General features: G+C 36.9%; 1 protein-coding gene across 1 annotated transcript in view; it reads right to left on the bottom strand.

The window, feature by feature from the left end:
• The window catches only part of HECTD2 (HECT domain containing E3 ubiquitin protein ligase 2), a gene marked incomplete at its 5' end in the record, with an annotated part of 30,739 nt that extends 20,933 nt beyond the window's left edge, over positions 1–9,806 (bottom strand). Inside the window, 6 exons of the mRNA XM_010015176.1 lie at positions 677–722; positions 1,796–1,860; positions 2,455–2,544; positions 3,446–3,548; positions 5,784–5,922; positions 9,677–9,806. Of these exons, the coding sequence (XP_010013478.1) occupies positions 677–722; positions 1,796–1,860; positions 2,455–2,544; positions 3,446–3,548; positions 5,784–5,922; positions 9,677–9,806 (573 nt within the window). The remainder of the gene's footprint in view (positions 1–676; positions 723–1,795; positions 1,861–2,454; positions 2,545–3,445; positions 3,549–5,783; positions 5,923–9,676) is intronic.
• Between the last annotated feature and the right edge of the window lie 5,549 nt (positions 9,807–15,355).

Below are 15,355 nucleotides of genomic sequence, written 5' to 3'. Positions count from 1 at the left end.
TCAGCAGGATATATTCCTTGTAATTCACAGCTAGCATACCACCCCAGAAAACTATTGTCTCAAAAAATTAAATTACCATCTGATCTTCCCAAATAGCAGCAGAAACCTCTCCTTGTGTGGAGAGGTGTTATCTACACTTGCAAAATTTAAAGGGGAAATTTGCTACAAATGCAAATCAACTAGAATAGTAAAGGTAATACCCTAACACACACAGAAATCAGACAATGTAGCCAGTCAGACAGAACGGAGAGAGTCTACTGGATGTAATGCAATAATGGAGAAAGTTACAGCAATATAAAAAAGTGCATATACTGAAACTTTCTGGAAAGATCAGTGTTACAGAATAATAGTAAGGCAAATCTAGGAACAAGGAGGAAGAACAAACACCGTGCTAAAACATTTGTTCTTTCAACCCTCAAAATGATAGGAAACAATCACGTCTCTCACTACGTAGTTTTAACCTATGCAACATTTCCCCATCAACTATCTTCAATCAAGCTCCCATTCCCATCATGCATATCCTAAACTTCTTCCCTGTTTTAACGCATTCTTATAATAGGAAATTATATGTGAAGTATCTCAGCTATACAAAGTATCTTTTTTGCATAGTATACTGGTTTATAGATTATACACTAAGCAGACATACACTTAAATAAAAATACTGTCTTTTTCTTACCTGTAGAAGTATACAGTATGCTCTAAGATCATCTTTTGTTCGTGGCCTATGAATGAACAAAATTATAAGCAGAACCGTATATGTATACATGATATACACACATTAAGAGCCATGAAATCATGCACCTACAATTTAACTTTGCTTTGCCAGTACATGTAGAATAAACACCACATTTAAGGATCTTCACTGCCCTCCAAAACTGAAAAGGACACTTAAACATTCTGGCTACCCTGCAGAGGCAATAGGCTATTTTAGCCTCTCTCTTTCGTGGCGTAACACAAGAGAAAATGCAAAAAGACCCCAGTCAGAATTGAAGAGTAAGAGGTATTCCAAAGAGGGAAGTTCATGCTGTTATCTATCTCAGGTGATACCTCGGAAGCATTTATTTGCCCTATGCTTGATATTTTCTGTCAGAATTATCAATGCATTTCTTTCACTGCAACCTCTGTACTTCTTGCTGTTTATCTGTTCCAAGGCTTTTACATTACCAAAAATAAACATGCAGCAACAGCACAGAAAAAGCAGCATAAGGTGGAGAAAGAAACAGCCAAGGGCTGGGTCACAGGCAAGTCACAAGGCACTGCCTCTTGCCATATCTTTTCGTGAATCAAGCTCCATTCTCACTTCTATTACTTCTTGCAAAAATGTTGTCATCTCCAAACCTCCTGCCTTAGGGCTATCCCCTTCTGCATCCTGCACTGCCCTTTCTATGCTGTTGCCACACATGAACAGTATTGCGAAGTAAACTTTGGATTTTAACCTAGGTTCAAATGCCCTAGTTGCTGTTGGAGGGTGGGCAGGGAGAATATGTTTTACTTTAGGTAAATTCCTTAACTCATCTCACAGTTCAGATGCCCAAAAGATTGCCCTGGCAACAAGCAGCTGAGATTTTGTGGAGGAATGTATGGCTGGGTCTGGGTCTGCCTCTCAGGGGTTCAATGCCAACTTAGAGAGTTCAAGATACATTCCAGCATATTTGCCTGCCAAAAGGAGACAAGTACTTCAGAGTCAAGTAAGTTGTATCAGATTATTTTCTTTCTTTGGCTAAAGCAATAAAACCAAAATGTATATCAGCTTTAAGTGCTAGCACTGCACTAATGCAAACATTGGTATAATTACCCTGTCCATTCTTGTAGCAGACCATTAATTACTCCTTTTAGGACTGATTTCTGAACATCTTGAGGCTATGGAAGAAGGAGAGGAAAAATCATATCTGATGTAATTCTATATATGCTATACAATATACTGTATGAACAAGCAAGTTTGTTTTGCTTGTGATTCAAGCCAGACAAGAAATTTTTGCATTATGATGCTCAACTCTTAAGCATCTTTCCTCACAGACTATTATCTGAGGCCTGGAGTTGTGCCAGCGATGGCTTTCAATGATTTAAACAACTTCAAAAATGTAAATATAATCTTTAAATTACTCCCATCCTTTGTTTAGTAGGCACAGTACCTACTTTTTACTACCCTATCTTCACATTTTCCTTATTTCCCACCACGCAGTGTCCCATCAGTCATGTCATATCCTGCAAGCAGTCTTTGAGATCTAGCACAGTATAAACTGTGCATTACTAGTAGCAAAAATATCCCCTTTTACTAAAGCAGTTTTCATTATTCTATGGCAATTCTCATGGGACCATTTTAAGTATGTTTTGAGAGATTCTTCAGAAATTGTGCATGAGAAAAAATTTTAGTATAAATTGCTTCTTAGCATATTTCTTTGCTGAAATAATTGCTACAATGTTCTAAAACATGAATTCATTTCTTCTACTTACAGTATTTAATAAGGCGTCATAGACAACATTCACAAATTTTGCATTGATTCCAGAGTCCTCAATGGTATTAAATGGAGAATTTGCATCTTTCTGTAAGTTAGACAATACATGAAGCAATTTGGTTTTGAAATGTTTTGAATATTTTATCTTTGAGAAATAAAAGTTTAACAGCAAGTTTAAACAAAACACATACAGATATAATTGTTTTCTTTCTCAAAGCATAAGAATCTAAAGTGCTTTTATTAATACGTGAAAGATGAAGCTGAACAACAGTAATCCTACATATTGGCAATATTCATGTAACACCAATACCTTATCATTCTATTTTAATAATGTAAAAAGATTTCAAATAATGAGCTATATCAAATTTTCATCTTCCATCTTTGTTGTCAATCCACCATCAGACAAGAGCAATAAAGTTATAAGCATTCAATACTTGTTAAGTAACTAAAAGTCATAGGTTATTTTGTTCAGGCCCTACTTACTGTCCATATTAAATACCATAAGCACATTTTGCTCTGTAACAGGCAGGAAATATTAATTTAGCATGAATTCATAAAGTTCATGCATGAATATGATCTTTCCCAAGGAAAATTGAGAATGCCATCACAAGAACTATATTATTTGAGCCCGTATCACATGTTTTTTGGCAACAGAGAATTTCTGTTTCCAGATTTGCCTGGGTCTCCATGTTAGTTGCTTGTTTTTAAAGTGTAGTTTGTGTAAAAAGCATCTACACAGTCATAGTGTTACAAAATTAACTACATACAGGAATTTTAAAGTTCCACATACACTTGAAATAGAGTTGCTTAAATTGGAATCTATAAATCAACGCAGTAACAGATAGTCTACCAAAGACAGGTGAGATCATGACAAGATAATCTTAGTGGCCTTGAGCAAGTAGCTACAAGCCTTGAACTGACATTTTTGTAAACACTTCAAAGATATAAAGCACTGCAAGTACTAAAGAGTATTATGAAGGATTTTCTACCTTAAATGCAGCATTTATCTCCAGGAAAGAATCAAATGTTGTTGTATAAAAATCATGTACAGATTTCCAATCTCCTGATGACTTAGCCTTTTCAACATCATCCCTAGAAAGGATATATTAAAATATTGATAATGTAAGAGTTCAATCTTTCCAACCTTCCCACTTAGATTTTACACTACACTGTAACTCTAAGCTTTCCTCACTAAGCACACTTAGAAGAGAGACAGGTATAATATCAGTACTTTTATAACATCTTCCTTGTCATTTTAAGATCATGGTATTACAAGAGAACAAAAGCAGAGTTTATGTTTGATACACCTGAGCAATGTCTCTTATTCAAAATGTTAATTCATGGTGTCACAGTTCAGTATGTCAAGACAAATAATTAGCAGAACAGAATCATGCTGAAGATACACTGACATGATAAAATTTCTGACTAGTTTATTAAAGGCTCCTTAACAAGTCAAATCAATTCTCATTTGTACAAAATTTTATTTCTCTTCTTTGTATGCAACTGTACACATCCCCTAATGGACTCTTTAAGTCCTTTTAAGTATTGGACCTTAAAGCAAGTATCTGTATATGAACTTTTGTATAATACCATGCATTTAAAATAAACAAATAAACCCCAAACAACCTTTGATGCACAGTTTTTAGCTATCTACAAAGATGTTAATGACATTTTAATACTTTGTTTGAAAGAATAAAATTCTTAGTAACTACCTAATTAGGCAGCACTCAATGGATACAAAAAACTTGAGTATGGAAAAAACTTCAGCTCTTCAGATCACCCAAATACCAACATAGGATCATGTCTTGTCAAACTTTTATACCAGTTTCCTTTTCCACCAAATACACACGCTGACTAGTCAAAAAGCATTCCTTTTCCTCACTGAATGCATAAAATTTCAAACATGGAAAAGAGCAGTAAAGAGTACATGCTCATACGCTTCTTAGAGCAACTGTGATATTCTCTTTAATTTTTTTTTGTCCCCATCTGTTTGAAAAACAGAAGAATCGGGCTTCTTCCTGGGAATACTTTTCCCCATTCCCTGATGAAGATTATTCTACTGTAAAACACTGCTCTGTGGGTGCTAAGGCTAAAAAAAAAAAAAAATAAAAAAAAAATGCACCATACTCTCAGTGAATTAGTAAATACCCATCTCAGAACAATCTAAGAACACATCCACACTAAAGAGACACTCCGCCAATGTATGTCCACGTGTTGCAGGCAGGATTACCTAGCACAGACACACCTTATGCTATTAGTTTTTCTACAGAGTTATGCCATTTCCACAAAAGAGTGTCAACATCAAAATTTTGGGTAACTTATGTGAAGTAGAGAAAAAAGTTCTCTATTGCCTTGTGTCCACAACAAACCAAGAAAACCAGCAAAACTTTCTAGTGTACACCTGACATCACGGAAAACAAGCTCTACTAGTCAAAAACAATTCAGGCGGTTTCCCTGGGGACTTCTGCTAGCCCAGCTCAGCCAATCAAGTATCATTGCTGAAACAAATCTCATGCAGATACAGTTTTGATTAAGGGTCCATACTGATCTGAAAAAACAGAAGTGGAAGACAAGACACTATTTCACATCAGTTTTACTTCTAGATAAACCACTGTTATGATGAAGGAGCATAAATACTGTGTACAGACAAATTATCTTAAAACTTCTTACTAAGACAAACTTAAAGCATAGTGCCTCTCATAAGTGCAAGAATAGCTTACAGTGCTTAAAATTGTGATCACATAAGCAGCAAGGATACATGAAAAAAGGTTTTGCCATAAAACTAATATTGAAAATTAACCCTCTAACATAAAGCATGAAGAAAGGTCATCTGAATTTTAGCCAAAGTAAGAAATAGTGCAGTCCACATAATCACCACTCTGGGTCCTCAAATACTTGTTATACATTTAAGTATCTGATGTGCAGTGCTTCAAAGACTGAGAATGCCCAGTACCTCAATGGACAGGACACACCATAAGTGGCAGTACAAACAACATATCAGGACTGAAAGGGATTTTCTAGGCTACAATAAGCCATACATGTTTTGGGTTTTTTTTAAACTAAACATCCTCTGAATGTCAGTAACTGAATTTCTAACTCCAAAGTACAACCTTTGCCATTTCTTGAATAGAACAACACTTCAAACTAGAGAAAGTATTCTGGTAGTTTTCACAGTATCAATCCCACCATCACAACCCAAATAACCTGTCAAGTCTCACTAAACTGTTTCCTCTTTTGAGATTAACAAAATCTAGTGTATGAATTAGGGCAAAATAAAGCAAGTCCAAAGGAATAAAGTACGCTTTTAGAAACACCAGTGTGACTTACTGAAAATCCTTCACAGTTTTGGTTCGGATGGGAAGGGATGGTTCAGGAGGAACTGGTGCTTTCAGTTCTTGGGGTAGTGTGTCTATAGAGATACGCTGTTTCTGTCGTACATCGAGGCAAATAGGTGGTAGGTCTCTCACTTATAAGAAAGTAAAGAACAATAAATAAAATGCAATCATATACATAATTTAGTTAGTAAAATATGGATATAAAGGAACTAGAAAAAAAAAAGAAAACTCACACTGATTAATTCTACAACTTTAAACACCTACTCATCCAAGTACTTTTCTTACTACGTGCTCATCCCAGACGTGATGAAAACTTCAACTAAGTGAAAGGAAATATAAACCTAGAAACAAAAACTGTGTCCCGAGTTCATAACTATCTGTGAACAATGGTGGAGAAAATTGGCCAGTCTGTCTCCTACTTAAGGTTTTCTGAAAGAAGGCAGTCTCTACTGTTTTATAAATGAGCTCTTGGACCAAGTTACAAATGAATGATTTGCCCATTATTAAAAAAAAAAAAAAAAAAAAAAAAAAAAAGAAAGAAAACCAAGACAGATTTTCACAACTGAATTGCTGACAATCTGCTGCCAAAAAAAGGGGAAAAAGAAAAGACTGGTGGCCCATGTCCGAGCAGGCTGCTGGCACGAACTGTGGCACGTGGGGGACCCACGCTGGAGAAGTCTATTCCTAAAGGAGTGTACCCTGTGGAAAAGGCCCACATTGCAGCAGTTCTTGGAGAACTGCAACTCATGAGAAGGACCCATGTTGGTAAAGCCTGTAACCCATGGGGGAGACTCCATGCTGGATAAGTGTAATTGTATGAGGAAAAGTAAGTCACAGAGATGAAATTTTATGAGCTGACTGCAACACCCATTCCTTACCCCCCTGTGCTTTCCCCTTGGCAGAAAGGGAGTAAAAGAATGGGAAACAAACGACTGAAGTCATGCCTGGGAAGAAGGAATTTTCAATTTTGTTTAACTGGCAATAAATTAGTATCCTCAACTCAAGTCTGTTTTGCTGTGATGGTAACTGGGAAGTGGACTCCCTGTCTTGATCTCAACCCATAAGCTTTTTCATCTTATTTTCTCCCCACATTCTAATTAGGAGGGGGATTGATAGAGCAGCTTGGTGGGTGTCTGTCAGGCAGCCAAGGTAAACCCACCAAAACCATGAAAAAATATTCCAATACTATATACAAAAACATCCATTTTACTGACTGTCTTCTCAAATATCCTTAAAATGCCTTTTAGTCTGATTTATGCTGCACATTTTTAAAAGCATTTATATGAATCATGACATATGTTTGGGACAAAAGACACTACATAAAATAAAGATGTCCTCAAAAGTCAAACATACTTAACTAAAATCCTGTATGAATTGTCTAAGAACCCTCTAAGCTTTTTCAAGAGTTGTTTTTTAAAATTAACTAAACATCAAAATGATATCACTACTCTGCTGCCTACTCCATTTATCACAGCAGGGAAATAGATGCTAACAAAATCCCCAAACCCAAAGGCAGATTCTTTTCACTCATGCTAATGACAGAGATACTGTCATTGTGACTTAACACAGCCACCATTCATCAGATGATAATAGATCAGAGCTGCCCTGAGTATGGCATCGATTACAGATATGGAATCTTGCCCACTTTCACAGCTGGAATTTAAAGCTATTTAACGAGAAGAGCAGTAATTTAAAAAACAAAGTGGACACACAGGTACTAGACTAATTCAAGCCAAAATGTCAAACAATCCTGCCATGCAAGTGCTCTGCTATCCCACATCATTATCTGAAAGCAGGATGAACTGACTTAAAAGAAATGAATACTATGTTCTATTTTTATACTCTGAAAAACACAAGTAATTTTCATTTAGCTCTCATTCTGTCTTCTCAATTTTAAATTGATTAAACATTGAATTATAACCAGCTGAATACACTGAAATGAGGAAAATATTCTCTCCATATCTGTAGGAGAGACAGCTGCTGACAGAAGCTGTTTCTCATTTCAGTAAATTGAGGCTGCAGGTGCTAAGCTGGTAACTTGCACCCTGTCAGTGATGCAATTTTCTTAAAAATATATTCAGCTTAAATTAGATATACTAAAATGGAATTTTAATAGTATGTTTAATAAATACTGACAACTTCAGAATGTTTTGCCATTATTCAAGTTTATTTGTAAATAGATTTATTCGTTCATCTGACATTCAAAAATATTAATTAAGATCTGTCACTTGAGTTCCATTGAGGAGAAACTTGAAATTTCATGTATTAAGCTAATAAGAAGCAATAACACAGCATTACAAGACAAGAAAAAGCAATCACTGCTGGCTGTTTGCCCGGTTACATCAAGTAAAAAGCTTCAGCAATGCATGACTGCTTAGGAAATGATCAAAAGCATTGAGGAAGAAAATCTCATTGATACAAAGCAGAATTGACTGGTATGAGGAAATTTAGGGTGAATGAATTTAGAACAGCACTTATTTTCACAGTGACCAACACAGCTGCTGGCAGATGAAAATTTTCAAAGTAGGTAAAAGCAAGCAAATCTTACTTGTATTTGTACCATTATAAAAGAACTAGATCAACCTAGTTCGTATACAGATTTCATACTAGATCATTGTTGCATTAGAAGACTTGTTATAGAAATTTAATCTCTGTGACAGCTGCATAGCAAACAAACATCACCCTAGCTTTCATGCTGTATTTACCAGCATTACCTTTTCCATGCTTCTGTTTTTCAACGAAATTAACATTCTTTGACCTCAAGCCTATATTACCAGTATATGTACATATATATACACACATATTGAGATAGCATGTGTATAGACTGAGAAAACCCCCACCACTATTCACCACCATTTACATCATTCCACAATTTCAGAATAGTAGAAGCAGCATTTTTAACTGAGAAATGTGTTTCAATAATTACTTTCTCCATAGAATACACATATCTCCTCAAAAAATTTAAGTGCACCTTGGACGGTTAGTAATATAATCTATTTTTATATAGGCAGGTTATCTGGCCTTAGTTTTGTTTCAAACTCACAATAGTCTCTTAATTAATGCCATCTCTTTCTAGCCTCAAAGTCATTGAGTGCTATAGAGACTTAAGAGAACCACAGAATAATAAGGCTGAAAGGGATCTGCTCAAAGGCAAGATCAATACAAACATGACAAATGTTTGTGCAGTCTTTTATCAAAAGTCCCAAGTTACTGAAATTCTGTATCCTAGCCCAAAAATTTAATAACAATTTCAGGTCTAACCACGATGTCATCTTACCAGGCTTCATGACTCTGGCCTTCCTTAATGATTACACAGCTCCACTTTCTATCTTTTCATCAATTACCATTACTTCATACCACAACCACCTTCCTTCTCACCTTTAAAGCTCTTCAGCAATTAGCAGTCTTTGCCTGTGAATTTTGTTTTGTGTCATTACTGGCCTTCATCTTCACTGAAAAACAGCAATTCTCAGCAACTGTCTCACTTAAAAGCCCTAGACATCCCCCATCCCTGCCATCCTTCAGATGGTGATAGAAAAAATTTCTGCACAAACTTCTGACACAATTTCTAGGGAAACTGTCATCTGACTGCAGTTAGACAAACTGGAGATGCACTACTGAATCTGTAACTTTCCTTTAAACTTCAGATGATTATTTCATCCTGCAGGTCTATTTCTTTTTCTTATCCAACTTGTCTCTATGACATAAACTTTACAGAGGATGGACTAACACATATATAACTTCCGGTATAAAGTACAGCACGCATGCTTTAATAAAATCTAGATTTATAGATTTTTCTGGCACTACCACAATACAAATATTGGCAGAACACCGAGCACTTTCTTAAATTGGTAACTAAGTAACACAGGGCTTTTATTCTCTTACCATTTTTGATGTTGGGTATAACAAGTTGCGTAGGAGAATTTCTGTTTCCGATGCCTTCTTTCTTTTGGTTGATAGTTGTGATGAAATTGCTGAAAGTGGAAAACTGATTTTTGGCTCCTCTCTCCAACCCCTGTAATTAAGATGACAGCATGCTATAAAAGGCTAATACATTACTGCAAGAGTAATCTTACTCATGAGGTATTACATAGAATACTTAAATACTTTTTATCTCACAATCAGAGTGGTAACACCTAGATAAGACATAAATAATGATTCTGCAAGTTTGTTTCAAACTGAGTAAGTAGAAATACCATAAAATTCCTTTTTAGTACGTTCAAAAACTTAAGTATTAATTTGCAGGATATGAAGATATCCTTGGATTACTGTAAGGAAAATGCAATACAATTAGAATGCTTTCAAGAGAATCCTAACTTTCTGTATCCTAATTTCTAACTACTTTTATATTCCTCACTACATCCTGCTCAGTTTATACTGATGAAAGTGTCACATACTCCTTTTCCCAAATAACCCTAGTATACTGAAGCAGTTAAGGCAAATTTCCCAAGACTTGAAATGTGGGGCCACAAACTATGTGAGTCAACCTGCTAGTAAAATTTAAATATTAGCTACCTGTGTAAACACCCCTAATGAGCCAAAATTATCAGCATCAGCTGCCACTGAAGAAAGGCCAGCCAACAAGCATTCATGAACACTGCTAAAACCACCTCATCGAGTACCTCTCTGTGCTGCCACCAAGAAGTCTGCACAAGCCTTTGCTAAGAACTGTTGAGCTCTAATATGTTTTAATACATAGAACAGAAGTGAAATCACACAACAGTCTTCCAGAGTATTGTGCCAATCAGTCTGTTTAACACCGAGTGCTATCAGATAGTTATTTACTGCACAGATTTTGCAAAGCATTGGAGGGTTAAGGGGCTTGCCCAAGATGACAGAAATCACATGAGAGAGATGTCAATTTCCATCTCAGCTCCAAGTCATCAGCTGGTATCAGGCAAAGGTAGATCAACTCAAGAAAATATAGACTCTCCCTGTGCATCATGATTTTCAGCCTTAAATTAACCTAAAGATTCATTTGCTTGATATCAAGTATCTGTGCTCTCAGCTAAGAAAAAAAAAATATGTTTTCATGCAAATCAAAACTGTAATTCCCCAAATGAGAATAAAAATTCTAGAATAATTAACATAATATCCTATTTTTTTTTTAAACCCGTACATTTCCCTTTTCCCTTAAGAGTAGTAAATTTAGACTAAGACGTGCAGCCAGAGTTCTGAGGAAAGCACTTCACTTCCACCACAACATCCTGAAATACCACCAGGAGGGTAACAACACAGACCATAAACCTGCCACACCACAGCGTATGCTAGCTGGTACACTGCCAGGAATTTTAAATTACTGTGGCACGAACAACCATTTTTCCATGGTTTATAACTCTGCAAATTATAAATTTGAGCAATCAGCAGGACTTCTGGATTTAAAAATCCCAAGTTTCAATTTCTAGCTCCAAATTCCTTGTATGCATCAAACATTCAAAACTAAAATGTAATTACCGCTATAATTTTCACATTCTTTTTTCTTTTACTCTATAACCTTTGAAATATCATTTAGATGCTTTTTAGAAAAAAACCATCTAGCACATGACTGGAGAAAAACAGACCCCAAATAAACATGCCAAGATATGACTGACTAAAAAAGGACTTTTAAATCCAGATCTAAGGTTAATCTGCTGTGTCACAAAATGTATCCTCTAGGTAAAAAAGACCTCTGGAGCTTGGACTAGTCTAATTATGACTAACAGGGAAGAGTTACCATAGATAATTGAATCATAGAATCATAGAATAGTTAGGGTTGGAAAGGACCTTAAGATCATCCAGTTCCAACCCCCCTGCCATGAGCAGGGACACCACACACTAAACTATGTCGCCCACGGCTCTATCCAATATGGCCTTGAACACCTCCAGGGTTGGAGCATTCACAACTTCCCTGGGCAACCCATTCCAGTGCCTCACCACCCTCACTGTGAAGAACTTCTTCCTTATATCTAATCTAAAGTTCCCCTGTTTAAGTTTAAAGCCATTACCCCTTGTCCTACCACTAGAGTCCCTAATGAAGAGTCCCTCCCCAGCATCCTTGTAGGCCCCCTTCAGATACTGGAAGGCTGCTCTGAGGTCTCCACACAGCCTTCTCTTTTCCAGAAGAAAATTGAGAAAAGGAGCTTTTATGAAACAGACTTATTGTAGCAGCCTTTTTGACTGACTCTACTTTAGAGGTTTTATTCCAGCCACCAAAATAGTATAGATCAGAAAGAACAAAAATTGCACATGCAATCATCCTGCTCCAAGTGCTGTTCCAACAATATTAAACAAACACATGGACAAAGGCTTTACTGGAAAGCTCTAGAGGAATACTGGGAAGCTACATGCTCATTAGTGAGGATCTCTGATATCTCCAAGGAGAGTAATCTAGGACAGGTGTACAGCACTATGCCATACTTCAAAATTTTGTAGGAGGTCAGTGAGCCTCTAGAGCTTAAGACTCTACAGGCTGCCATTAGAAAACTGAGCCCCCGCATAAAGAATGAGTATGCTTAGAGAGAGTAAGTGGATGAAAGTAATTTTTAATCCTCTTTTAAGAGCCTATTAATAACTCACAACTCTGCTGGCTTCTTGGTGAAAGTTTTCCAAAACATTAAACCCTCCCTGACACTGAAGAGGTACTAGCATTATACTTCATAAACCTATGCTTTTCGCTATTGAAGTTAAACTAGACGGTGAAAGTAAGTCACTGTTTGCAAAATGACTTGAAAGTAAGAAACTAACTGCAAAGAGAATGTACCGAGTGCTTTCTGGGAAAAGGCAAAAGACCACCTAGAAGAGTTTCTTGAAAATCCTACTATTTAGCCCTAATGTAACTCACTCAAGACCCATATGTAGGTAGCAAACAAAAGCCAGTGAAGAGTATAAGGTTTTTCTTCCCTGTGCAAGACGACTTGGAAAACACTCAAGATTACCTAAAGGCAGCTGTCAATGCAAAAGCCTGTGCAAGCAGCTGATGTTCCCTTTCATTTTTATCTCGAAACGTGTAACATAGCACCAGTTTTGCTTTACAGAAGCCTCTACTTGGTTTTGCTTACTAGGGGGCAAGTTACTTAGCTTCCCGCAAGTCTCTTTTCAGAATCTGAATACTGACCTCGAATCCATTACCCCTTAGGACATTGTCTCTAATTACCATTTGGCCTATAAGAAAAGCCTGAACTCCTTGCAGGAGAATCATGTTAATTTATTAATGGACTAATTTAATCTCCATAACTTTCCTTAGAAATAAAAGCCCTCACCCCACTCCCCCACCCCCAATCTTCAATGGCCCTTGGCTCGGAAAAGCCACAGTATGAATGACAGTATCAATAGTCACAAAATCCCTTTATTCCAACTTGCAGCCAGATGAGACATCTTTCATGCACGTGATCTTCGGAGAAAAGGGTTACCACTGTTATCTATTGACTTATTAAAATTCTGACCTTTTCCATAGCTATTGCAGAAAAATGGAAACTGCTTAAAGGATGTGTCACACCTTCATGTTGCTTTCGAGGAAGCTCTAGTCATGCCACGTCAGCTGCACTAATCTGTGGTGAGTCTTCAGTGCACTGTCAATTACACAAAGTTCAGGGAGATGTTCCCAGACCAGGATATCTGAGGCTCACTTCATAGAGAAGCAGGGTACAGTATCTGTACCACCACAGTCATCACGTGATGGCTATACATTTAGAAATAATAGGCAGAGAGAATATGAAAATTAAGGTCTCCTGGCATATCATTGTATTTGAACTAGGCATGTATTTTTAAAGGAAATGAATTCTAATAGGGGAGAACCATGAATAAGCAAATATTTTTTTTTTTTAAAGACAGGAATTTCCCTCTGTTGTCATCATATTACAAATTCTTCCCTAGTTTAACAAGGAGGAAGCTGAGAACATGTTTCCTTCTTTAAAAGTGTTCAAGAGGATTAAGTAACACTCATTTTTTTGACATTCAATCAGAACTTTAAGCACAAGAACTTGAGTTGAGATCATGCTATGTGTGATTAATCACACAACACACTTCACAAAGCTCAGAAACTGGATGTGTAGGTTGGTCACAACTAGGGTTTAGCAGACCAGTAGTCCAACACCTTCTTTACAGCAACTCCTAAAGGTCTTGCTAAACCATGCCTACATTCCCTTTTTGGTATATTTGGATCAAAACCTGCATTTCTTACAAAGAAAGAAATCCAGGGCTATGGAAATGTCTATTACATCTGCCCACAAAACTCTCTCTCTCTCTGTAACATACTGTTAAAACCCATATGCAGCTCTTCGTAAATTGGAGATCGCACATGCATTAGCCAAGCAATTGCACCTAGCCAGACCTGTGCTCCTCTGCAAAAGGACAATTTCAACAACTTAACGCCTGTGGACAGCAGCTCAGAGGTACGTGACGGATGTTCAGCTACAAACAAGGTTTCCTGATTCCTTAAGGCAGTGGGAATTTCACATGGCTGCCCTCTTGCACACATTTTCATGAGATGAGATAAGCCTAACACATTTTAGACCAGCACTTAGATCTCCATTCTAAGGGACTGTCATTTGCTATTCAAAATTTGAATTGGAGATTTTCAAAGGTAAAAATAACTCCTGGGCACTTGTCCATTACAGACTTCTCCCACCAAATCTTTTGGTATTCGAATCACAAGAACAAACACATTCTTCCACATTCAGACAGACTTGCAAAGCTGAAAGTCTTTCAGAAAATTGGAACGTTGTAGGCAAAACACAAAATTGGCAGAACTGCTCAAAGGAGTTTGCAGTTTGCCTATGATTACTTCGTTTAACATTACAATGATTTCATGACAGCCATAAACATCAGGCGCTCAATCTTTTAAATTCAAATTACATAAAATGATAATTTCTAGAAAGTCGGACACTTATCAAAACTGCTGAATTAAAATCTCCTAACTTTATTACTTACCACAGGATTGGTAAAATGTTTGCTCTGTTGAAGTAACTTACAGCAAGCTTTAACACTGAGCTATGTTAGATATTCAACTCATGCCAGGAAAATTTTATGTTTCACAATATTTTATGGTCAGCAGAAAGAAAAATCATAACTCCAGTAAAATTAAAAATCTCAAATGAGGTTTCTGAAATGAGATTATTCTGGCAAGCATCCTTCTCAGAGATTTTTACCCGTGTTAACTCAGTCATCAATTATCAAAGTGTTCTCTCATCTTTGCTTCAACACAAAGTAACACCCAGAAAAGACCTTTAAAAAGTTAAAAATAAACAAGTATTTTCCAGTTAGCTGTCTTGCCATTAAGCGTGTGAAGAGCTGAAGCCCTCCGCCACCGAGAACCCTCAACGAACATTCACAGCGCTGCAAACCCTCAGTCATGACTAACCCAAAAGAGCAGACCGTTGTAAAATGTTAAAGAACTATAAGTAGACGGAGAATTTATAGCTTCATTATGTCACTGGTTACAGACGCACTTGTTATTTTTAAGAAACTTGAATGAGAGCCTCTCGACGGAAAAGAACATGAAAGAAAAGGAACACGATGCTCCCCCACCACCGCGAATAAAGCGGCGAACACAGTAGATGACAGCGTGGACCGCAGAGCCGGTCCCGC

This window comes from Nestor notabilis, unplaced genomic scaffold, assembly GCF_000696875.1.
Source record: "Nestor notabilis isolate BGI_N333 unplaced genomic scaffold, ASM69687v1 scaffold13305, whole genome shotgun sequence".
NCBI classification, from domain to species: Eukaryota; Metazoa; Chordata; class Aves; order Psittaciformes; family Psittacidae; genus Nestor; species Nestor notabilis.
The sequence above is the reverse complement of the archived record's forward strand: the minus strand, read 5'-3'. Positions and strand labels throughout refer to the sequence as shown.